General features: G+C 40.6%; 3 protein-coding genes across 12 annotated transcripts in view; 1 reads left to right on the top strand and 2 right to left on the bottom strand.

The window, feature by feature from the left end:
* The window catches only part of LOC120738587 (potassium channel subfamily T member 2), a 42,438-nt gene extending 25,016 nt beyond the window's left edge, over positions 1–17,422 (bottom strand). Inside the window, exons 1-4 of one of the 2 annotated variants that reach the window (XM_040039902.1) lie at positions 16,922–17,422; positions 1,720–1,799; positions 887–989; positions 571–633 (exon numbers count right to left, since the gene is read on the bottom strand). In XM_040039902.1, coding sequence (XP_039895836.1) covers positions 571–633; positions 887–989; positions 1,720–1,799; positions 16,922–17,010 — 335 coding nt within the window. In that variant the 5' untranslated portion in view covers positions 17,011–17,422. The remainder of the gene's footprint in view (positions 1–570; positions 634–886; positions 990–1,719; positions 1,800–16,921) is intronic. The other variant, XM_040039892.1, reaches the window with a different exon arrangement.
* A 1,337-nt stretch (positions 17,423–18,759) lies between these two features.
* On the bottom strand, positions 18,760–25,658 carry qtrt1 (queuine tRNA-ribosyltransferase 1). Of its 3 annotated transcripts, XM_040040279.1 has the most exons (11): positions 25,490–25,658; positions 25,358–25,403; positions 23,469–23,638; positions 23,281–23,349; positions 23,030–23,168; positions 22,722–22,916; positions 21,020–21,158; positions 20,644–20,719; positions 20,436–20,545; positions 20,020–20,104; positions 18,760–19,284 (listed from the first exon to the last, which is right to left on the bottom strand). In XM_040040279.1, exons 3-11 carry the CDS (start codon positions 23,574–23,576, stop codon positions 19,132–19,134), a joined length of 1,074 nt encoding a protein of 357 aa, XP_039896213.1. In that variant the 5' UTR covers positions 23,577–23,638; positions 25,358–25,403; positions 25,490–25,658; the 3' UTR covers positions 18,760–19,131. The 3 variants fall into 3 exon arrangements, with proteins under 3 accessions (XP_039896213.1, XP_039896203.1, XP_039896193.1); XM_040040269.1 differs by having other exon boundaries at positions 25,358–25,658; XM_040040259.1 differs by lacking the exons at positions 25,358–25,403; positions 25,490–25,658 and having other exon boundaries at positions 23,469–23,865.
* Positions 23,970–26,046, top strand: part of dnm2a (dynamin 2a) — a 32,480-nt gene continuing 30,403 nt past the window's right edge. For 2 of the 7 annotated variants that reach the window (XM_040040007.1, XM_040039999.1), the window contains exon 1: positions 23,970–24,418. In XM_040040007.1, coding sequence (XP_039895941.1) covers positions 24,258–24,418 — 161 coding nt within the window. In that variant the 5' untranslated portion in view covers positions 23,970–24,257. The remainder of the gene's footprint in view (positions 24,419–26,046) is intronic. The other 5 variants (XM_040039986.1, XM_040039968.1, XM_040039983.1 and 2 more) reach the window with 3 other exon arrangements.

Raw genomic sequence — 26,046 nt, 5'->3', positions numbered from 1 at the left:
TTGTATGAGGTTAAAGGAAAGTAACCCCCCACTCCCCCCAGAGGAAAAAAAAAGAACCTGGGCTTAAGGCTGCTTGGCACGATGCTACAAGTCTACTGCCTGGAGCAGGAGGTGGCCCATCCCTTTCCTGAGCTCACTGAGTCAGGCTCCTTATTCATTTGGCGCCAGAGCTTAGCCAATGTCATCAGCCACCAATTAGATCAATAGGTCCCTGAGCAGGAGACAGGGCAAGGCCCCAGGTCCAAACACACCTCCTGGATTCTCTCTCTGCTCCTGTATATTAGATACTCTGTCTTCACTAGATCACTGTTGATTAGGCTGCACAGGCACTGCGTGCATATTATGTTGGCAGGTAATCCATACAGCTGAATCGTGATAAACAAAGGTGGATCAGTAATGTTTAATATCAACATTGTGGATTGCATCAGTTAAGCGAAGTCGCATTGATTGCATTATACAACATTTCCGGCCGGAGAGCTGGTGTCGTGGATCAAAGTATCCCAGGATGGTTTCATGGTCCTATTCTGCAGGCTAAAGCCATCACTCCTAATTAAAGCCTTGCATGCTTACCAGTCAAACTCACTCCATGGACGGGATGACGTGTTTTGTTTGGTGCAGTTAACTCCGCTCACACTGCAGGGGGTAAAACCACATGAACAGCATGAATAAGACGTCTTCATCCCAGCAGCTTTCATCAAAACTGGACTGAGCCACTAAACGGTTCAGTTTCCAGACTTGTTTTTCTCTTCCTTCATAAAGTTACGGGATACTTTATACACACACACATACACACTGCTGTCCCCTCTATTGACTTGTTGCTTTTGCTCCGGCTATCAGAGAATCTTCTTTTACCCAGTTGAGCCATCGTTCACGCCATATTGCTCACCAGTCCTGTCTTTGCTCTTGCGGGTTGTCCAGCAGGACTCGGACGATATAGAGGAGGCAGCTCAGCACTTTTAGAGAAAAGTTGAACATTCGCACTCGCAGACCTGCAGTTCGAAAAAGAAATAGCCAGCGAGTCAAAGACAACACCAATACGGCAGAATTTATGAAGATACAATTTATTCAATGCTATCAATATCCTTGATGCATGATTTAAAAATGTGACACCGAATAAAGCTCTGCAGGATTCTTTTAAGCAGTGCAGTGCTCTTTGAATCTGTTATGATTAAATCTTCAATGAAGACATGACACAAATTCTTAAGAAATAAATCCTCTGGGCAACTAGGAGTATTTCATATACCACTAATTATCACTACCAGAAAGCTTGAAAGTCCTTCTGAAAGTTGATTCATCTCATCTTTTCAATGTGCATTTCTGGCCAGGACTAACAATGCTTGGCCTAATGTAGCTGAAGTGCACGCGTGTAGTATATTGCCTAACTAGTAAACAACCCCTTGATAATTTACAATAAGCCAATTACCTCCCTCCCAAAAAGCAACTTGTGTATTCAGTAGAAATGTAGAAATATTAATATTACTGTACACCATCCTTGTAAATGAGCACACTGATAATCAAACCCACTACACAGACATTTAAGCAGGCACAGAGAGTGGACAAGTTGAATAACTGGTGATGAAATGCAGAGCAAGAATGGCAGCACACCACACATTAAAACGAAACACGTGTTCAGCTGAACAAGTGGTTTAAAAAAAGAAGACAGCAGACAAGAAATTCACTCAACCAGGGAAAGCGCGATCCCGAACACGGGCAACTTACTGGATCTTTGGTTTTTGATGAAGAACAGCTTGAGGCGCTCCTTAAAAGTGTTCTCGTTCACATAAAACTCCACCTGCACCCTAAGAGAGGTGATGGAGAGATGGGCAGAGTCAGTAATAGGCAAATGGAGATAACGACGGCACAAGAGAACCCAGAGGAAAAGTACTAGGAAACTGCTTCAGGTGACTGAGGAAATAAAATAGCTGGAGTCAAGTCATGAGACAGAAGAGAGGAAGCGAGTGAAGTGCTATGAGATAAAACAGGGTAAAGGTGATGAAGAAAAACAACACAATTGAACAAATTCGACATAGAAAGGGTGATAATGATTATGTGACCACGGAAAAGTATGTAAATAAGATGCTGTGGACTGCTGCATTAAAGACTAATGGGTTTTGGAGGAAATGGTGTTCCTGCTTGTCCGCCTGCCCATAGGCCCAGACAGCTGCAGTCACTCTCGTTATCTCCACTGATTAAATATAGAGCAACAAATTACTTCCCTCTGATGTTTCTGCTGAACATGGGAGGCCATAATTACTGCTCTTTCTCCCTTTTCATTCTGGCACCCTCCTGTTAGAGGGGCCCGCACGCACACACATTACTGTACACATATGGCCCTGAAACACACACCTGCAACTGGGTCATTAGTATTATTAGACCATTCATGTGGCCATCTGACATGGATTCTTGTGGAGAGATATGATGAAGAGCCACTCTTCAGACACCTCTTACATGTGTACAGACACATAATCAGGCACTGTCACACATAGACTGTATTTCCTGTCTGACCACCTCGGGGGAGAATTCTCAGTAGCTCCCCTTTCATCCTATGGAGGGAAGAGTGGATGACTCAGGTCGAGGATAAAAACGCCAGGCCCGGCACGCCGGTGGTCTCACACAACACAGGCAGATGAAAGAGAGGCAGAACAACTGCGGTCTAGTCTCCTGTCTGCAGGAAGAGGAAGAGGTGACGGCATTGGTGGCGGTGGTTGAAGAGGTTGTGGGGGAGCCTTCCCGGGGTTCCAGAGTGACGTTATACCACCATGAGGTGCACACAAATCAAGATAAAACTACACACCTTCCCAGCAAGGAGGGGGGGGAAGCTTGTTGGGGTGGGGTGTAATTGTCGTCTCTGTTACTATGGCAACGCAGAATTCAGTGTCTTTTTCCTTGCCTCTCTTATGAGCACATGTGAGCAAACACACACTTGTGGAAAGTGTTCAGCCACCGGAGCTGATGGCCCCGCTGCAACTTGTCGACGGTTCCCTGCGCTCTGAGCAGATTGCTGACAATAATGCTTTCACACACATGATGAAAAACACACAAAAAATAATAGAAATCCAGATGAGCACGGGCTCGCGAAAGCCCAGAGATGTGCAACGGCACCTTATTGTTTGCAATATGGATACTGTCTCCCCCTGTGGAGTCAAACTCAGCGTAGTTAGTTAATTAAACTTTAGTCAACAGTTAGTTTTACAAATTATAACATGTTTACTCTTCATTAGTAATGTTACAATTTACGATATTATGTAGTGAGAGTTCAACACTGTGTATTTTTTAATGATTACAATGCTATTGTAGTTTTCTAGTAAAGGTTTTACTGTATTATAAGTGTATCCTGTCTAACTCCTCAAAGGTGGACACTTGGGCACGACACTGTTGGCATCGTATTTCAATTTACTGGGTCCACTTGAGCATCAAAGTCTTTTTCCTAAACCCCAGACAAGTTGTTTTAGTTTGTAAATCTAAATGGTGAGTGAAAATGAAACTAATTAGTATGTAAAAAAAAAAAAAAGTACATTAACTGCTATCTAGAATTTTTGGATGTAGACTGCTGCCGCCACCCATTAGCCAACTTACATTCTCTTTAAAACTCTGGGAGGTGCGTGTCGTCATGATAAAAAGTACCCTAGCTCCACATTTTGGACAAAAATGAAAGAACCAATCTCGATAAAAATATGTAACCAGTTTTCAGAGTATATTATTTTTTTTGTCCTGTGATTGGCACTGACTGGAAAAACAATCCAAAGCTCAGCAAGTAACTAATAATTATTTAAGAAATGCAAATTTATATTTAAAAATCTATTATAAAGTGTAATTAAAGTGTAATTAACATAACATATTCCACATTATTAACAATGGCTACTATAAAGTGTTGGACTGGATAATTCAGCTGTACATGTGTTTAGTGACAATAAAAGGCATTCTATTCTACAATAACCTTATTTGTGGTTAAAGTTTTATATCCAGTGTCAGGTCACATTACTGTGCACTTTGCCATCTTTTAAGGGTCACTTTTAGTATTTCCAGTCAGCTAGTGTTGGCAGGTCTGGTGGACCCACTGCATTATCTTGTTATATCAATACACCCATTAACAACAATTTATGTAAAAAAAAACCAAACAAACAAAAAAACCTAACAGATGTTTATTTTATTAGTGGTTAATATTTGGAATTTGCCTCAGTTAGATAACATTTATGAATAAAAGTGCTGTTCATTTTTCTATTTTTGATAAAATGTTTTAGAAACTGAAAAAATAATCCTGACCTAACCATCCTAACTGGTAGGAAAAAAATGTGTTGATCTTGAACAAGTATAATTAAAGGAAGGGTTCTTAGCCCTACTGAAATTTATTTCTTTGAAATAAATTAAAAGTGAATCAAGTTCATGCCATATTACATATTAGTCCCAACAATGAATAAATGATAAATACTGATCGATAAGTAACAACTCAGGCAAAGCTATTTATTTATTGTGTCCCACCACCAATTTGCAGCAGGGACAAAGCGTGACAAACTACAGATGGTTTCTGCAGACATACAGCAGGCCATGTAGAAGGAGGACAGAGTGTGGACAAAGGTACACGGAATTGGTGTAGTCCCGAAAACCACACGTGTAGTGTCAATGTGTGTGTGTAAAGTCATTGAAAGAGTTTTATCTTATACGTTTGTCACAGGAAATGAGCCAAAAACAAGAAGTCTGAGGTTCAAAATGGTAATAAATTGTGTAATTTTTCCTTTTGGTAAACAATGAAAACAGGTTTATTGGACCTAAACATCAGACACGGGTTAATTAAAATTGGTCAAACAGCATCTAAGACACTTTCTGCATTGCTTTCATATTTCAAAAGTAACCTTTCTGATTATATCTAAAGCTACACTATATTCTAGTAAACATCAGCTCCTCTTACATTCTTGAGTGGGGCTTCTTTTGAAAAGCTCCACTGTGCCAAGTTCCTGGTTATCATCCTCATAACAAAAAAGGTAAACACTCAAATTTTTACTTTCCCTTGAACTTAACTGGCCTTTTACAACCACATACATCTCAGGCTGCACTTTAAGATCTGACGGTGACAGTGTTTTGCTCTCCTGCGCCAAAACATTTTTATCGCCTGTTTGTTCTCATCTTAGGACAATTTAGGTGACATACGTTCTTAAATCCTGCCATCTGAGTATTTATTCATTCCAGAAAGTCCTCAAAGCCTCTTCATATTTTGTGAGACGAGAAGAGGATAATTTCAGAGGTCATTCTAGCCTTGATGTATTTCTCTAAGCAGAAGCTTTTCCACTTGAGTGTACAATAGAGGATGAAAAGTAAAGTGGAAATATAGCCCAATAAAGACTTGAGCCGTAGGATAGATTGAAAGTCGGGAACTTTAATCTAAGGGGAAGGTGGAGGAGAAAAACATATTAAAAACTCATAAAGAGCATTATTTCAAAACAAAAGACAAGCAATCACATCACGATGATACCCCTGGGCAATAGCCTCGTTCCCGCCCCAAGGCCTTCTAAAAAAGTGAAATGAAAATAAACGATTAGATAATTGTGGGGGAAAACTGGTTTGGCTCATGTTGTGCAGAAAATAACATATGTCACTGAACTGGGGAACAGCGAGATTCATCATGAGGGAGAAACTCCCATAGAGGTCCTCTCCTCTCACTCTCTGCTCTGACGCTCCTTCAATAACGTTGATTGATCAAGCTAATTATTTACAACCAGCGAAAATTATCTTTTGGAGTTTAGCAAAGTAAAACTAACAGCTTTAACAGCTGGAAACAAGAGCACGTGACTAAAGAAGCATTACAAAAACGAGCCTGGAGAGATTTCACATTTGCATGGACGTGTGTGACGGGGAGGCAGAGGGAGAGAGGGAGGACTGAAATACAGACAGATAAATGTAGTTAAACAGACGCAGACAGATGGACAGACAGACAGAAGGGGACATGCGGAGGAGGATCTCTGAGAAACACAGAGAGAGAGAGAGAGAGAGAGCTGAACCTCGTTCTCCTGCTGCTTCCACCCATGCCTGAGCTCCATAATGACACAGCATTGGCCGTCTAATGACACAGTGGAAGAGACTAAAGAAACCCAAATCTATGCGCACAAAGCAGCACAACATAGGCTCATTACGACCTCCACACTAAAACTCTGAAATAATAGTCATACCAGTGACAGAGAACAAGCAGGAAAATAAAGTAATCGAGGCAAAGATTCTATCAGGGAAATCAAAGCTTGTTATGTTTAATGAATGAAAAGATGATGCCTTTGGAAAATTAAATCCAAAGAAAATATTCAAATGTGCTTTAATACACGAGAGGGGGAGTTTTTCATTGGAATACACATAAAAAAATTACACTAGCTGCATTGCAATGAAAGTCAATAACATATAATGACATTTATACACTCGTCCGACACTTTATTAGGTACACCATGATAGTAACCGTTTGAACCTCCTTTTGTTTAAATTCTTCCCAGCACAGATTCAGCAAGATGCTGGAAACATTCATCAGATATTTATTCCCATATTGACATGTAGCACCACACAACTGCTGCACATCCATGACTAGAATTTCCTGTTCTACTACCATACACTGTGCATTTACCCATTGCAACACATCCCAATGGTGGTCTGCTGGATTGAGCTCTGGTGACTGTAGAGGCTGTTACCAATTAGAGATGATTTCATGTTATACTGTTGGAATAACATGTAATGATGTGGTCATAATTCATTCAGACCTGAAAATGTTTTTCCAATTTTGAGGACCACTTTTGTGAATTGGAGCTTCGGTTTCCTGTTCTTAGCTGAAAGCCTGGCACCGGGTGTGGTCTTATGCTGTTGTAGCCCATATGCTTCAGTGTGTTGTGCATTCAGAGATGCTGCTCTGTATACTTTGGTTTTAAATTGTGTGTATTTGAGTTACGATTGCCTTTCTATCACCTCAAAGCTGTCTGGCTTTTCTCCTCTGACCTCTGGCAACAATAAGGTATTTTCACCCAGACTATTGTACCTCGCAGGATATTATCTCTATTTTAGACTCATTCTCTGTAAATCCTAAAGATGGTTGTGTAGGAACTTCCCCATAAATCAGCAGTTTCTGAACTCTTTATAACAGCTCACCTGGCACCAAAAAACTTGCCACATTCAAAGTTACTTAAATTGACTTTCTTTGAATATTAGGCTGTCTTGAGCACGTCTATAGGCCTCAGTAGATTAAGATGTTGTCATGTGATTGGCTGATTATATAGTGTGTATAGAATGCACATCTACCTCATATAAAGTTAGTCTTACAGTAAAACATTGGACAGTATCAAGGATTTGAGTACTCTGCCAGGCATTTTAAAGAAGAAAAACTCCATTGCTGCATTTATTATCTGGATGGGGAAATCGCCCAGACTGGAAGTTACTAGAATATTGGAAACATCACCAAGGCTACATGAAACAGCTGGAGAATAGACGAGCTGATGCTGCTACATTGCAAGCCCCAATCCGAGCAGCAGTGAGGAAACATCCACCTGCTGATGTGACCGACCAACGCTCGGCTGGAAAATCTGTTTGAAAATTCAAACAGGACGACAGCAACTATTTGCTCCTCTTGTCACATGCCAACATGCCCTGAGCATTGCATGAGGCAACTGTATGCTAGAGCTGCCTGTAGTGTATGTTTAGCTTTGGCTAATTTTAGTTGTTTGTTCAGTCCCTGCACAATGAAAAAAAGTCAGACTAAAGGGCTGCCCTTTGTCAGAGATTCTGCTCATAATCCTTTATTGACAGAATTTCAAATAAGTAAGCAAATAATGTTTACTTAAAATGACTGAAAACTAAGTGACACCAGGATGATAAGTAATACAGTGGATTGTGCTTCGGATTAAAAAAAGAAAGTATAGATTTCAGTTTTGCAATAATAAAGCTCTAAGAAATCCCCAGGAAGACTCCAGCCAGTTAGATGTGTTAGTAGGATGAGGGTTAAAGCTGCACCTAAATATTAAAAAAGCCAAACATCCCAGCATCTCAACAAGCTGCTGAGTTTTGCAGAAGAGATTTGAAACCTCAAGAGTCCCATTTTTCTGCTTAAAAAAAGGTTAACTAAGTATAAAAAGGAAAGAGCTTTCCAGAACAATGGGAGCTCATGCTGGGATAACATGGGTTATCTCATGTTGTGGAGTCCCACCAGACTGAGAACAAGCTGTCATTAAAGCAATGGGTGGAAGGGTGGAAACGAGATATTCTGTAGTTCAGACTTTTTTTTTTCACAGTCAAATCTTTCCTCAAATTGTCAAGTTGATGTTCCAGCGATTATAATCAGTCTTATTATACCACATTTTTTCTCCCTACTGTAAAGACTATGGCTACCAGCAGACTCCGATCTGCGCATGAATTAAATGAGTAAATAATGATCATTTTCAATAGCAGTGATAATACTCCTGCTAAGTTAATCATTTTTATGTACACGAAAGAATAAAAACCTTTTGTATTTTACAGGCCTGTAAGAGGAGAGAGCCCGTGGACACTTGTGCCAGTCGGTTTGAGTTAATCCAGCTTCGGCTGCTCCGTCCTCGTGTCACAGCAGGGATGCTCGGGTGTGTTATTGATGGCTCAGTTCTACTTAGTGGAGGTGCTGCTTTTATGCATGCTGCCGTAGTTAGTGGGATGCTAAAGAGAACCGAGCCATTGTTAATTCCACCTGTGCTTTCCCTACTGTGATAAGCCAAGATGTCTGCTGGGTAAAAGGTCAGTGATGGCTTCCCCCCCCCTTTTTCTTTGGAACTGGGTTTTTCAATCCAGTCCAATTCAATTTAGCTTTACTGGCATACGCATAATTCAGACACATGATGACTAAAAAAACCAAGTAAGCTGCTAAACTACAGGTGCACCTGCTGATTATTTTACCTGAACAACTGTCAGTAAAAACACTTTACAAAGGTTACAGGTTGTGCATCTATTCAGGCCACAGATGCATCCTTTAATTACACTTTTTTTCCCCCATGAGGTGTTTAATAAATACAGTTGCTTTACTTTGATCAGTCCAAATTGAGTCCATCAGATAAAACTACAGTGCTAAGCAAAGAGCAAATGATCGTCCTGGCAGACAATTAATAGTCCTGAAGCACTTCCAAACGCAGGTGACATTTACACAGATCAGCCAAAACATCAAAGCCTCCAAAAAAGCTCTGACCTGTTGGGCAATAGATGAGGAACCTCTGGGGGTGTCCCGTGGTGTCTGGCACAGACACCCTGGCAGCAGATCCTCCAGACTGTGCTTGTGTTTCATAGCACAGCAACACGACTGGCTTGATATTTACAGGCTTGGCTGTTATGCAGCTTTTTGGGGGCAAGTGCGGGCCATAAAAGCCATCATTGCACATTTATTTTCCCATACAATTGAAGAGGTTTAAAACTGTCAATTCATCCCTCAAACCTCTAAGACGTACAGAAGAAGTGCTAGAATCAATAAAATGCTTTTAATCTCTAAAAGGATGAGAGCAGCGCACACATACAGCGTAAATGTTTTTAAGGAAGGTGTTCCCATTGATTGAAAGAAACGTGCTTAAACATATTTGATGTTTATTATTTGGTTTCTTGAATGGGTTAATGGCTAAACAGGGGAGATTTTGTAATCATAAAGCACACAGACGATGAATGAGAAGACAACGAGAAACAAATAGATTGCGCATCGTCTTTCGTTTGCTGTAACATTTTACAAGAGGCGAGGTGTACTCTGCTTCTGCTCCAACCAATGGCTGGCGGGACAGCCTGTCCCTGACCCAGATATGCAGCCATTACATGTGTTTGACAATTTTGAAGTGAGGTGAAAAAGAATACAGAAGAGATCGGAATGAGAATATGTGTCCATATCCTTGCTAAATGAAAATCCATTTCTTGTGGTTAAAAGGTTTTTTTTTTCTCTAAGACCTCAATGCAAGAGATAACACGGACTGAGGAATGACATAAAAGATGCAGCCGTTTCCTTTTTGCCCCTCTTTCTAAATACCAATCATAGCTGTTGTGAAATTGATTTTACCACTCCAGTGAACAAAAAGCTACGCTTTAATTATCATTCAATTATGACCGAGGTTTTAAAAGTGTTGTCTTTTTATTGTTTGTTTTTCACTCTGTAACTGAGGGGGAAAAGAATCCACACATGTCAGTGCCATGACTGATTCTCAGTAGATATTTGCCTGGACAAAGAACAGCAGGAGCAAAGGGGCCATCGTTTAAAAGAAATGTGCAAGGTAATTTAAAGCATACTGACAATAAGAAAATAGCACTGGAGTCTTTGGTCTGAACCATTTCCTGAGCAAACTCTGGTTTCCCACTGATTAAAATTTGACACATATTATCTGTACGCATGATTCAGCCATCATCCACCGCTGCTTCCTAGTGTAGTCATCTTACCTCACCCTTTCCTGAAATTATCATCTGCTGCTTATTGCTTAAAGGATCTGCTGACACATAGATGCAGTCTGTTTTGTTCACCTGAAGGAAGAACAGAACATGATGGTTCATTTTAAAGGTTGAATTTAGAGAAATGCACCTCCTCTGCCTTGGCACTATTTCCTCACTAAAAAAAAAGAAGAAGAAAAAAAGAGAGACATTAATTTCTCTTATCATGAAACAAAATATAGGCTGAATTGATGCAAGTCATTAAAAATCACGCAGTGCCATCCTATCTCCCAAGTCTCTTAAGATTAATTTAGTTTCAGATATGCTCAGACATTTAGCATTTGATTATGTCAACATAAGATATTCATCTTTTTTATTGCCAAATAACCACTTTGAAGATGACGTGAGATGCAAAGAAGAGTGAAACATGAGAGGAATCATCTCTCTTCACTGTCCCTGGTGTCCCTGGGGCTTCTTGGATTTCAAAGATAACTCCTGAGGTGTATTAAGCTAACATAGTTTGGGAATAGGGGAGCTTCAATCAGTGGACAACTGCGTTTGTGATCTCCCACAATAGTGTAGCACAGCTTGCTGCCCCCACTCTGATGCCATGGGACCTTCCAGCAACATCCAAACACGGCAAGAGCCCAGAAGCGGTCAGGCACATGCTAGTCAGCTCTATGGCTGTGTTAGCATCCACAGCAGGAAGGCACTTAAGTGTTGACAGCGCTCATCTAAAACTGAAAGGCTGGTTAGGGAATTCAATCTTGTGGTTACTAAGCCCCAGCGGTGGGGAAAAAATAAAAACAAATAAAAACAAATAACCATGAATCTAGATGACCATAAGAGAAACTGCCATCATTTTCTTTCAATAGTGTTAAAAAAATGCATATCAAATACAATAAACCAGAGCAGAAACTGCCTCTGTAATTACTATATGATTACTATGTTACTATATTAGTTTTACATCTAGAAAGAAATCAAAAAAGTGGTTTTGAGGTTTAGCTGACTGTGAGTTTCTTTTTATTTGCATCTATAGATCCAAAACTGCTTTCATTTTAATATGACAGTGCAATATTTGAAGGTGTGAGAGGGGATTTTTGAAGGAGAATAACGATTAGAAATTAATTTGAAATTAACCACTAATAGGCAGATCTTGAACCTCCTTTTGCCTTCAGAGCTGCCTTAATTCTTCATGGCACACATTCAACAAGGTGCTGGATGTGTTGCTCTGAGAGTTTGGTCTAGATTGGCTCAATAGCCTCACACAGCTGCTGCAGATTTGTTGGCTGCACATCCATGATGTGAATGTCGTGTTTCACCACATCCCAGAGGTGCTCTGTTAGACTGAGCTCTGGGGACTGTGGAAGCCATTTAAGTACAGTGACCTCAATGTCACGTTCAAGAAACCATTTTGATGGTTTAGCGACATGACACCTTACCCTGCTTGAAGCAGCCATTAGATGAAGGCCAGACTGTAATCAGAAAAGAGAACCAACAGCCTGAAACTGTTGATAGAAGGCAACATACATCCATTTTTAAATGTTCTTTGCACCAAGACTCATCAGAACAGGTAAAGTATTTTTCATTTTCTGTTGACAACTTTGGTGAGCCAGTAGGGATTGGGTCACTCATTTCTCGTTCTCAGCTGCCGGGAATGCCATCCAGTGTGATCTTCTGCTGCTTTAGCCCATTTAAGGTTTAATCCAGAGATGCTCTTCTGCTGAAGATTCTCAAAAGTTCAGCAGTTTTGGAGATACTCAGACCAGGCCAATAGGCACCAACAATAATACCACATTCAAAGTATGTGTGTGTGTATATATATATATATATATATATATATATACCCATCATATCATTGGAGAGTCTGTTTCCAAAGATTTTGCAAAAAACTTGCCAAATCTTCTCTGCCAATGGCAAACAGCTTATTATACTATTATCTCTTGTTTTGTGTCATTTATTGGATTGGATGATTGAAGTCTGGAGAAACAAGGCATATTGGTAATTTAACAGTTTCTTCATTTAAGAAACAGAGGCCTCAGTAGCATGTGGACGAATCATACACAGCCACAACAGCCTGGCACCGCCTTCTCATGCTGCTCACCAGCTTGGTCACACACTGATGTGGGATGGCATCCCATTCTTTAAAGAGTATTGTTCCAAGTCAGCCAGTGTTGGTGTGTTGGTCATTCTGGCATGAACAGCATGCCCAAGCTGATCCCACAACTGTTCAGAGTGATTGAGGTCAGACCTCCACGGAGGCCATTCCATCCTCTCCACTCCAAATTCTAGAGGTAGTTTCTAATAAATCCCGCTCAGCGTTTTATCAGTAAAGCTGTAACTTGGTGTTGAGGAACACCAGCTTGAAGCTGACACTAACTGACCGCTGTACCAGAATCCATGCTGACAGGTTCTGTATTTAAATACATACATATATGCACACACATATATATGCGGGGTTGCTACAGTAACAAAAAAGAAACTAAAATGTGACTGTGATAAACTATGACACTGCAACTAAAATGAAATGTCTCATGTCTCTCACTCTGCCTTAGGTAACGTCTTCCCTGTTGTGTAGACAGCCTTGTCACAAAGAGAGCAGTGGCTCATGTTCAAAATATTGTTTACAGCAGAATTATGCTCAGACTGCCTATACACCCTGCTTTTCCCCCAATCATACCCCGTCATTTGTTCTAAAATAGTTCTGTGTTTGTACCACATGCAACCCATCCTGTTCTCCTATATTAATTAGAGTGTCATTTATGGAACACCTTTTTAATTAATAGAAAGGCATTCATGAGACCTGATGCTTTAGTTTTATTAGCTCACTTCACTTTATGTTCCAAGCTTTCCATTAACAATTCAGACTCCCCCCCCCCCCTTCTCCCACTCACCCCGCCAATTACTTTCCATTAACAAAGTGTTTCTAAGTTCACTTTACATATTTTCCAGAAATAAATGTGCAGACACGTACAGGATTCATAAATGAGGTGATGAGCTCCCTCTTCACCTCCTTTCTCTCATCCAGGCATACATTTGATAGATATCACTTTTTCAAGTGACTGTTTATCATAAAAGCCATCTATTGCCAAGAGCCTGCTTTATGTCAGTTCTGGCTTGCGAGATACCCATGATGCATAATACATCTCTGATTCCACAGTTCTGGACAGAGATAGTCATCAGCTTTATAATCTGAGTTATGAAAGATATGAATGAACCTTACAGGGGCTCTAAATGACACACTAAAGGACTCTGGAATCCACCTTAGTGCCAAATCAAAGGACAGTAAAACTAACTGGAACATGAATATTGACAGTATTGATGGATCATGCGCCGCGTTGGCCTTACTAGATTAAGACTTGACAGGAAGAATTAAGAGAGAAGAAAGGGGAATAGGGACACGAGGAGAAAGGAGAGCAGACCGAGACGGAGATTAAGCAAGGGAAGATGTGGAGGCGACAGCCAATAAGAAATTGTTTTAAGGACAAAAGCCTGTCATTTGTATGGTAATCCGGGACTCAGACATAAGCTCCCACTGAGGATTTCTATTGTGGAGCAGAGGAGACTGTTGTATTTAATTCACCTTTAACAAATTAATTATAGAAGTGGAGAAGTGTAATAGTTATGTGTGCTTCTATGCTGGCCATTTTAGCAACTTTGAGGAAAAAAGTATTGCTCTGCAATACAGCAAAATGTACTTTCAAAATGTATAAAATATGTTAGAATAATAATGCATATCATTTTGGGTGAAAGAATCATAGCCTTTTGTAAATCTTTGATTAGTGCTAACAACCATGCCATGAATTAATCAGTTGCAGGACTCAATATCAAATTCATTTCAAGCAAAAACCAGACAGCTCCTTATTCTGGCAAAATCCGCCAGCCTGCAAAAGATCTGTATTTAATTGTTTAGTCATCTGGCATTTCCTCTAAACAGAAGCCTCTGACTCGCTGCCAAAAAATATAAATGGTAACCATATAAACAGAAGAGTGGCAATAAAATGTTTTTACGTCTTCGCTCCCGACACAAATGACAAAATGACCCACATTTAATTATTGATCAGTCACCAGAAATAATCTTGATTTAGGTTTTGGAGTTATGGGAGCGACAGAGCTAACAATAATTGGCTGCCGCAAACAAAATTTCAACAGCCGACCCCCTATTCAAATTCTGTCTTGGACTTAATTCTTATCCCGTTTTATTAACTGCTTGTTCCAATTTGAGGAAAGAAAATGCAGCCACTGCTGAATTGTCAAGACAAAATCTGATATGTTTGCAGTTTAAGCCGAACATGAAGCGAACTGAAGGACCAGCAGGGGTAGACAAAAAAGGAGTCATGCACCACACCGATAAATGTATAGTCAGAAAGATCAGATCCCTGTGTGTGAAATAAATTATTAAATCGATTCCCATCTTTAAAAGCCTGCTAGAAATTCTTAACTTAAGGACCTTTTGGTGGCTACGGTAAAATCTATTCGACTGAGTTACAGGAGCAGTCTGGGGGGGTGGCTACACGGTATTGAAGGCACTTCAATCAGAAACGAGAGGGATGGTGGAAATGTGAAATGAGGGAGATGTACGGACACACACAAATGCACACACGCAAACACACACTTAGAGCGATGCAAACAGAAGAGAGGAGGACAGGGAAAGGCCAGCGGAGGGTGACAGAAGAGGGATTAAAGGGCTCAGTAATGCACGTTTTTCCAGAGCACACTGTACCATATGTGTCAAGGAGATAAGTTATGCATACACACACTGACATTTTGATGTGAGAAAATATGTTGGAGTTAGGGGATGTAGTCATACTGTACAGAGCTATCTGTGCACCTGAGCCCAAGGGAAGTGTCTGCTTATTTATTTGGGGTGTTTGTGCAGAGGCTACTTCTATAGATTTATGGCCTACAGCAGGAAAACTCTGTCACTATCAGTCATATTTCTCACTTTGCTCCCAATGAGGAACTGAGATCAGCATGCTGACCCTCCACTCAACTGCTCTTTCATTTTCATTTGTGTAAGTCGGCGTGCAGATGCTAAGAGAAATCTATGAAGCGTGGCAAAAACAGACATTGGAGGTATTTTTTGTTTACAAAAGCTCATTATCTAGGCAGTGGGTAAACAGCTAGTGCTTGTGTGTGTGCCAGACACTAGAGCTCTGACAAATGACAAAATAACATGCACAGTACACACACCATTAATCAGTACCTGTGTGTCTTCCAAGGCACTTAAAGGATATTCCTGAAACACCAATCAACATCATGTGTTTGCGAGTTATTACAGCACATCTGTGGCACCAGCATACACAGAGTCCTCTCCAACTGTCTCAGCAGCCATTCCAACCAAATTATTCACATCCACACTTCAGCTGTGTATTAATTTGGCCTTTGAAAGATTCATTTTGGTTAAATTACCTACTGCATTGTCATTGGATGTTTTGTTTCCCCCCCCCCTCTCCTATAGAAGATGAGGTATCTGACCTATAAAAGGGTCCTCTTGGGTCTCATAGACTTCTAAGAAACAAGCATCATAACCTCTCTAATCTGGTGACTGAGGTCACACTGCACTGAAACATTTGTCCTAGGGCAATAGCTGACAAATTACAGAAGGCTGGGAGCAGAGAGAACAGGCCTTTTTAGACTTTTTAGCTGTTCAGAATAAGAGCCCTAAGAGGTCAGGGCCACAGAAGACCAAACATACAAGTTATAAATCCAGGCAATGCTTAAATATTGACCGATCGTGTCCTCTGCGTTTTTAATAACAACTTTCCCCAATAATATGTTTTGAAACACCCACACAAGCCCACACGTAAGGGTTTTTGGGCCTCAATTCCACATAGCAACAAGAAATACAGGCACGATGGAGGTTAAGCTTTTCCATTAGCCAGCATAATGAAATTGTGGAATTAAGCAATGCATATCATATATAGCACACCAAATCTACTGGAGAGTAAGCAAAGGTTAATTGCTAGTTACTGAGGGAGACCATTTGAAACTGCTTACCCAGGTGGCAGATGTTTCACTGTAAATCTCAGAAACGAGGGCTTTAGGGAATACATAAAAAGGGAATAGCCCAATGTAGGCATTCCTTGCTGTAACTGTTCTTTAATTCTTCTCATTTGAATTCAATCAAAGGATTATTTTGTAACACTTTATATGTGTAGATTTGCACAAACGCGCCTCTTGCACGAAAAGAAAAACAAAACAACAACAACAACTTAAGATTAAGGTGTCTTTTAAAATATGTTTTCTTTTATGCTTTCATATTGCCTGTATTGTCTTAACAGTATTATCACCAGTCGCCTCTGCGCACACAAGGAGACGAGAAAACCTGTTGCAGTAGCGCCCTTTAAACAGAACTGCAAAGCTGACCATAAAATTCTCCGAGACATTCATGCACCTGATCTGTTGAGATCAGAGTGATTTGATGGCGGTGCAAAAGAAATGAGTACTTTCTAGACACAGTGATATAATGTTCTGATGTTGTACTGATGCGCAACGGATTCGGTGCGCCGTGCGTAAACGCTACAAGCAGCTGCATTCATACCTGTCGTCGCTCTGCCAGTCCCCGAGCAACAGGTCTCGGAACCGGTACCGAGGGGGCAGCGGGAGCACCTCCTTCTCCAGTTCGACCATGGTCCCCCTCCTCAAAACCCAGAGACAGAGACAAATACCACCGCAAACCGCACCTCCACAGCGAGGAGGTGATCTCCTCCAAAACCAACTCAGTTCCTCTTCCTTCTGCTATTCAGAACATAAATCAGTAACGAACACATTGATACACCTCATGGTACCGTATTCGTCCTTCTTCAGAAAAAAAAGAAAAAACATCTCTCTTCTCTGCCACCCGTCACAATGCAGCTCTACTTTTCTTCACACTGAGGCAACAGGTCGAAGATGTTCATCCGTCGGTGGGTAGGGGTGGCTCCACTTTTCTGTGACAGCTGGAGAGCAACTGGTTGTCTCTCTTTAACACCAGCATCCTCCCTGCCTGAGCTCCACATGGACGCACTGACTGCAAATGTGTAAAGAAACGTCGAGGAGAAGCTGTTGCCACTTTCCCCCCCTCCCCTTAGTCTAACCAAAATAAACATCGACAAAAACTGTGATTTTAATATTATTTTCAATTAGCAATAAGCTCTCTCTCCGTCCACATCTGCTCTACACTGTGAACGATAATGATCTCTGTAACCCACGATAATAATAATTAAACTGTTACACATACGCACACGTGATGCCCAGAAATATCTACTGCACTGTAGAGACCAGCGCGGATCTCAGTCGTGAGTCTATTTCGGCGCTATAGTTTTCCACATTTTTCTTCAGTATTATTCTTTTCATAAATATCAACTGTTGGTTGTTTTCAATCAGGAGACGTGTTTGTCATGTTGGGAATTGCTCTGCTTTAAAAATACATGAGAGCAATTTATTTAGCGCAAGGCTTTGGTCGTGCATATTCATTTCCAGACACTTAACACGATTCTACACGGCTTACCAAATGAGCTCTGAGTGCTGCTGCTCTCTTACTATGTATACATATGCTAAGTGTATTCAAAATACCCAATCAAAGCAGAAGATACAAAAAAAACACAAAACAAAAACCAACCCACACAATTAATCACAGACTTTAAATAAATAAATAAAATGGGAATCCAGGCCACCATTTGAATTCTGTATCCTCCCTTAATGGATATAATCAATACACATATGTAATTAAGGGAATAAAAGCTTGCAAACTTACCGCTTTACAGTTTCAATCAGTACTCAAACATCTGTGCTATATATTAGTCGGTCACACTTCACCTCTTAGGGGTTTAATCTTGTAGAAACTCTTGGTCACAACAGAAGAGGTGATGAAATTCAAATACGGTGCTTAAGAGGCCTGTTGACCCAAAGCCGCAGACAACAGGTGTTATTCAAATTAACTTTCATGGATTAATATTGATAAAGCAGCCTCTCCGTGGGCTCCACACAAAACCAAAACGTCAAAAGGTTTACTGCCACCTAAGGTTGATTTGATCGATGTTGGGCTTGGATTGTAAGCATGTTGGCGTCAGTGCGTTTGTAAACTCAAATGACTCATCTAAATGTAAATGTTTGTTATTTTGCGCTTCCAGACAGATTAACTTTATCCCCAATTAGGAAACTTGCACAAACATATTCAGGTTGTCGTAAGCCTGCAGTAGTTGTATCCATTTCGCCCTCTGGTGGCCAATCAGGAAGCAATCTTCATTCATCTTTGCAAACAGCTGACAACAATTTGTCTGTTAAAATTAAAGTTAAAAGCTGAGAATATATACACGTCGACTATTACTCTGCCTTTGGTAAAAAGGAAAAAAAAAAGGTACCTCTGTAATACACTTAGCCATTAAAACATTAAAGAGGTTGACAGGAAGGCAAAAATATTTAATTTCAAGTGGGTGAGCCTGGCTGTGTAGCCATGGTAACAACACAAAACTGTCTGCGGATATCAGAGGAAATAGTTCATGTGTTTCAAACCTCATTTAAACTGCATTCAGTCTAACATTACCATAATGTGTACTCTGAGGACAATCTGCAGAGGCTGCGTAAAGCAGCCTCTGCACAATCGGGCTTTATTCCAGTAGATCAAAAGCCATTCTCCTCACCGCCAACAAAACAAGCAATTCATATACAAATACAGACAAAGAGTAGAAAACAATCAGCCATAAAAAAGTCATTTAAAACAATATAAAATCTGTCAGTTGAGATGAATAACAAACAGTCATCTCCCAGCTTCTAGTCCAAAGTCACGTTAACAGAAGCTAAAGCATCCACAGCCCAGCTGGGGTACTGGTCACCAGAAGGAAACAGTCGCTTCATGAACGTCCGTATGAACTCAGGGAAGCGGCCTTCCACAATGCTCTCTCTCACAGAGCGCATCAGCGTGAGCTGCAAAGACAAATGATTGATGAACTGAGGAAAAATAATGCGATTATTATTGATCTGTAGTGGGAAATGATCTTCTGCTGTGCACAAGGTCAGCTACAGGTCAGTGTCCTCTGAGGTAGTATGTTAATGTTTTGCAGCGATCCATTAAAAAGTTAATGAGGCATTAAATTCTGGATCAAACATAGAGTGACCGTCCGATGGTCAACCATCACTCCTGGACACTCCAGAACCACCATACAAGTGGCTTAAAAAGAAAAAAAAAGAACCAGCAAACAAATAGGATGCGTAATCGATTGGATTATATTGGTTACGATTTCCTAACACCCATTTTGGCAACATATCTGTAAGAATATTTGGCTTTTTGTGCTTCTGATTATGTCAAAGCAACAAAACGAGTTGTGCCCCTGCCATACAAACCATACTGAAGGATTTAATAGCCATCACTGAGAGAAGGGTATTGTCATGTCACATAAATTTGAAAAGATAGACATTTTTCCTCATATTTCTGCCAGAGAAATTCAACTTTCAAACATACTGTGAAAAATACGTCGCACCTCAGGCTTATTGACTGAAGATGGCAGATACAGGAGATTAATAAACTGATTAATCGTCAGATTTATTCCATGCATGTGCCTTTTTAGTATGTCGCCTGCTTTGAAGCACATGAGAAAACTGTCAGAATAAAATAAAGAAACCTGTACTTTGTCAGTCATAGAAGATTTTACTCGAACTGACCTGGTAGGCAATGTTGTGGATAGTGATGTGATGCATGGCTGCAGTGTCACTCTTAAACAGAGCATGCAGGTAAGCTCGACTGTGCCTGAAAGAGGAAATGCAGACATTATTTACATTATTTAAAGTGCTGAATAAACCCCCCGCCTACCCAGATTTTGAGCTTCCTCCTTTCACAGAACACTCTGCTTTTGTCTGCAGGACATTTTAGACCAAGTGATGCCAAAGGACTTCTTTTTGCTAGTCTTCAAAGATATGTTATTATCTAGATTTAATTTTCTCTAAATAAATAAATATAAAATGAAAACAGGTAGAATAAGAGCCAGCTGGCTAAATGGGCTGTTCTAGGGCACTAAAAAGAACTTTCTAGGCTTCAATTTCTGTCACAGTAAAGAAAATGCTTTGGCAAACTGACTTACTTCTTGCAGGTAGGACACTGGCAGTCTGGGTCTATGGGCTGGAAATCTTTGGCATACTGCTTATGTTTCACTTGGAGAGTTCCCCAGGGCACCAAGGCAGAGCCAAACCTCTGAGAGAAAAGAACCATGACTGTCAGAACAGAATGAAATACATCTGAAGTCAGTTGTGGATCCTAATGCGATTTCTCAGAAGGTAAAGACGGATTACCGCAGTGCGTGTTGGGAAAACGCAGTCAAACATATCACATCCCAGGGCGACGCATACCACCAGATCCACAGCATACCTACAACACATGACCATGTGAATTTATTACGTGGTTAAATGTACCACAGCCAATATTCAATTACATTTTATTTAATCACAACAACCGTCGCCTCAAGGCACTTTATATGGTAAGGTAGACCCTGCAATATTACATACAGAGAAAAACCAAACAATCATATGACCCCCTATGAGCAAGCACTTTGGCGACAGTGGGAAGGAAAACTCCCTTTTAACAGGAAGAAACCTCCAGCAGAACCAGGCTCAGGAGGTAAACAACCAGGTTCTCATGATGGATTTCAGTGAAAACCAGTAAACATACCCTACACCCATGAGATAGCGGGGTTTTTCCCGAGGCAGGTGATCAGTGCTTAGTGTCACCATCCGCCAGAAGTCATCCTTCTCTTCTCCTCCACTCAGTCCGCCAATGGCAAAACCAGGAACATCACGCTTAGTCATTTCTACAGGAAGAAGAAACAATATCTTAAGTGAAAGTCTGATCCCTTATCTTGAATTCTGATGCCCTTTCCAAACTGCATGGCCCTTTAAGTAACTCGGATTAGTTCCTCACCATGCCCTGATATCTTTGATTCACATAAGCTTCCTCAATAGACTGAAACATGTAAACTTTTTAGTTAATGCTGCCACTTTTCCACTTACTGAAATAAGTGTAAGAGGAAAAAGTGATCAAGGCATTTTAGCATGTATTCAGCCTTCATAAATACAATGAAATTATTCAGCTTGATTTTCAATATCGGTACATGAAAAAAGTGAAAGAGCAAGATTAGTTAATGGAGACCCACTCATATTAATTGCCTGTTAAGTATGACCAGTATCAGCACATTATAGATCTCGTGGTCATCAGCATATAGCCATGTAAGTCCATGGAAAAAAAGAAAAGAAAATCCAGTAAGTGCCTCCCACCTGAGCTCCTTAGAAGCAACAGATTTCCTTGTGTAAAAAAACAAAACAAAAAAAAAACAAAAAAAAAAACTTGGTATGTGTTATGAAGCTATTCCAAAAGAAATGTTTTCCCAGTTTTTAGGTTCTTAAAGTACATATTGGTGGATACACTGTTTTTTAAGACATTAGAAAATTTGACAAAGAATAAATCATGGCTAGAAAATGGTATCAAAATTTAGGTAAATATATTTGCTGTAACTTGTTTTGACCAGACACCCAACTCATGTATTAATATAACCCTGTGCAGTTTACACAAATGTGCTTTTTTTGATGTTTTCTCCAGTGAATTATTAGAAAACATAAAAAACCCAGGGTACCAAGATTAACTTGATTAACAAGAATATTAACAACATAAACTGGTGACGCTGTGGTGTTGAAACTGTTATGTCTCTCTGATATTGATGCTCAAATGCAGGTTATAAAAAAACAAGCTGAAAAAAGATGAGATTTGATTTTGACTTCTGACATTTGAATGGGTGTAAAATTGATTTTTTTAAAACACAGCCCAAGTGTGTTTTTTCAGCTCGGAGAATTTAATGTGACTATATTCTGTATTTTAAGTTATTTCAGCTCTAAAATGCTGGAAAAATACAGTGAATAGTGCCACGAAAAGTGCCAAATTTTAGCCCACCCCACGTATGTCTAATATGGCTTTGTTTTCTTCGAGAAGCTGTAACTCAGCACATATCCTCTGCAGCACATGTAGCAAAGGGCACATCAGCTGAGCAGACAGTGGTGAGGATGCATCAGCATCTTCACATTTCACTGATAGTTTGTGATAAACAAAACTAATAATTCCCCCACTTTAACCTAACTTACATACTGTCTGAATATATAAGATAGTACCATCAAAAAGCAAGAACATTTCCCTGTGTGCTTTTCTTCCAGCATGCCTGCCAATTTTAGATCAATCCGATCACAAACGGGGGATCTTAAAGGACTTAACAGTCAAATTTCAGCCTTTATATCAATGTGTGTTTGTAAAGCACATCAGCCAAAATATATTTATCATTAAAGGAATCTCAGTGTCAGCATCAGCCTCTGTTTGTTTGTTTTTTTACCATCTAGACAGGCCTTGCGCAGCTCTGCATTCAATCCTCCCTGAATGATGGCAAAGAGGTTTTGTTTGTCTCGATTTTTATTGGCTGCTATACAGCGGTCCAGCCAGCGAACGGATCTATGCATGGCCTCTTCTACCCGTGGTCCTGTCACAGTACTGCTGACCACGTCATCCAGCTGCATCATGATGTCTGACCCTGGAAGAACACAAAGAAACATGGAGGTGCTGTCCGTCAGCCACAGCAATACTGACGAAAGCTCAGAGTATCTGCTGGTTAATGCTGAGTCAGTTATTTTACTCCTTCCTGACCCAGACTGTTCTGTATGCTGATAGACTTCTCAGGACTTAGTAAGATTTCTTTGCCGTCGTAGGGGGACCTGAACTTGACTCCTTCCTCCGTAACTTCGGAGAGCTCGACGAGAGACACCATCTGAAACCCTCCACTGTCCTGTGAGCAAAGAAAAAGGAACGCGTGGTTTTTAAGACAAAAGTTTCCAGTCACATGTTGTACTTTTATTTGTCATCCACGTATGACAAATAAAATGTGAAGTTAAACTCACAGTTAAAAGATTTCTCTTCCAGTTCATGAACCCATGCAAACCATTGGCTTTCTCAATCAAATCGGGACCCTTTAGGCAGCAGAAAAGACATTTACACAAGAAAACTGACATGAAATCGTCAACAAATGGTTTATGCCCAGTAAAACACGAGATAAAAATTAAATTTGCGTTATAGCAAACCTGCATACCGGTCTCATTCCAAGGTGGTATGTGTTTCCAAGGCAAATCCGACATCCCAGATCTTCCAGCTGATCCACAGTGATTCCCTTCAGGGTCCCCTGAGTCCCGACGGGCATGAAAACCGGGGTGCTAACGGTGCTATGCGGCAGTATTAGATCACAGGCTCTCGCTTTAGTTACTGGGCATTCAGCAACAATTCGCAAAGAGAGAGGAGACAAAGCTTTCTTTAGGGACATGTTGTTCTCTATAGTTTCTGTATTAACCCCACACTCTATGGGGGCAGCCATGTTTTACCGATCACGTGACATGAACGGACCTCCAACTGACAATCGTGACGACCAATTAGAAATTAATTATCTGATTCGAGCGTTACGACGTCCAATCAAAACGAATTTTGGTGAAGCGGCAGCAACATTAGCCAATAAACCGCTTTTATTTGTGCAAGAGAGGCGGGGCTATAGTAACCGGCACCGATAGGATGTCATCTTCTGTGACCGGATGGTGTTTGTGTAGAGGAAGTTTTGCTTGCGAGTTTTCCGTCCGTTTCGACTGCCTGGATATTTAGTTGAGGCGTTTTGTTATTATACGATATGATATTGGTGTGAACTGCATTACTGGGAAGCGCACAAGTATTCAAAAAGTGAATAAAAGCCCGAGCTGAAGAGGCGGGGTTTTAGCACTCTAGAGTAACCCGAGAGCACCTTGCTGCTAAGCTAACGTTACTGAGCTCGCTAGCGCGGCTAGCATTAGCCTCTGGTCTGTGTTGAATTGAAGGGGCTCTTCAAGCTCACGAAGCCATGGGGAACCGGGGCATGGAAGACCTGATTCCCCTCATCAACAAGCTTCAAGACGCATTCAGCTCCATTGGCCAGAGTTGTAATTTAGACCTTCCTCAGATCGCGGTGGTCGGTGGGCAGAGCGCTGGAAAAAGCTCGGTTTTGGAGAATTTCGTTGGCAGGTAAGTGATAATAGTTAAATGAGCTAGTGTAGTGTTACGCCCTTCTAACAGGCCATGCTTGGTCGTACGTTGTCAAACAGCCCGTTTTTTGGTCTGGGAGGTACGGTACTTTTGGAAATGCCAGTCGCATAAAGCTAAGCTAACGTCACTTTCCCAGAACGTAACGTCAATATTGATTTACGCACTTGCGCTGTAGATTCAACAACTTCAGATACATACTGTTCTTGTGTATTTATGTAGTGTGATATTTGTGTTACGATCTTAAAAAGAAGCTTACTTTTTCTCTTTTCTTTACTTCATACAATTTTTTTTTTCCAACTCGATTGGACCACCAACTGTTGTCTTGCATTTGCTGATAAATTCGTTTGTCCTGCCCAATATGTTTTAATATGATTAAAGGCTTGTTCTGGGTTGCCATTTTTTCAATAGACTTTAGTGCACGTAATCTTTCCTGTAATCTAGCTTAATGGGCTTTTCCCACTTTTGTTCTCATATTGATAACTACAGGCCACAACCTGAGAGTCCTACAGAATTTACATTACCAACAAATTTAAAAGCTGGAGGGATGACTGTTTGTTTTACAAGGGAGGGAGTTTTATTGGATGGTAACTGGCAAGGTGTATGGAATAAAAAGGGGTATCGCAGTGTAGGCAGAGAGTCACCTAACTTGCATGTTAGCGCTATATAAATCCAATCCATTATTATCATTATCATTATTGTATTTTTACAGCTACTTATTGCATTTTGACACAAAACTTTGACCTCAAAGCAGACTGTCTCTCTTTACAGTTCTGACATTTCCTCAACATAGCAGACATAACTTCCCTTACCAGCTTCCTCTTTTGTTTCTGTTTTTGGCCAACGTTTAGAAATTACAGAAACAGACTTGACATCACTGTTTTTTGAGATGCATTGCTTTTAATCTACGGTCCTCCTTACCAGACTGGCTCTATCATTGTCATCAGGCTTCTCTTGTTGTTGTCGCCTGCAACAGCAATGAGTGAGATCACCCTGCAGTAAAAAGAAACATAACAAGTTTGCTCTGTAGTAGCTTGTTTAACAGGATTTCACCTCCTTTGAGAGACAATCAGTGTGTAGCCCAACCCACACAGGCTGGCTGGTCGGCAGACTGGAGAAGGCACATTGGCTATCAAGATGGCATGCACATAGGCTTTTGGTTATAAAAACGGAGACAAGAGCATGTTGTAACTACTCTCGGGCAAGAACATGCATGCAGATTAGACTTCCACTCAGTGTGCAGTAATTCGGACGAGTGGGACTTTGTGCTGGGAGAACACTCGACACAAATCGGCAGCAATTAACTTGAGACATTTCATGGTGACCTTGATTTGCTATCGTGCTGGTTTTCCACTTTATGCGTGTTTACAGGGCAAACATACATCCATGTGCTGACAAATTATTGTAGCATTGTAGGCTGTTCACTTTCATGTACGTTTCATAAGGTGTGCTTAATATTGAAAAGAACACCATTTACTCTGTTTGCATGTTGATGCTGTGGGGGTGAATTTAATGAGGGCTGACCAGGTGAAACAATCTTACTTCAACCTCAAAGCACGGATCTTGGAATTTGTTCCCTCCATTGGGCATTTTGACATGTAACAGCTGTT

The sequence above is a fragment of the Simochromis diagramma genome, unplaced genomic scaffold, assembly GCF_900408965.1.
Source record: "Simochromis diagramma unplaced genomic scaffold, fSimDia1.1 OVJJ01000321.1, whole genome shotgun sequence".
NCBI classification, from domain to species: domain Eukaryota; kingdom Metazoa; phylum Chordata; class Actinopteri; order Cichliformes; family Cichlidae; genus Simochromis; species Simochromis diagramma.
This window is presented reverse-complemented; position numbering and strand designations above follow the sequence as displayed.

Coding starts and splice junctions, on each gene's coding strand:
- qtrt1 (XM_040040259.1), bottom strand. CDS start 23,747: ATGGCTGCCCCCATAGAGTGTGGGGTTAATACAGAAACTATAGAGAAC. Junction 23,350..23,468: donor ACCACCTTGGAATGAGACCG/GTATGCAGGTTT, acceptor TGCTGCCTAAAG/GGTCCCGATTTGATTGAGAA. Junction 20,546..20,643: donor TTTTCCCAACACGCACTGCG/GTAATCCGTCTT, acceptor CTTTTCTCTCAG/AGGTTTGGCTCTGCCTTGGT.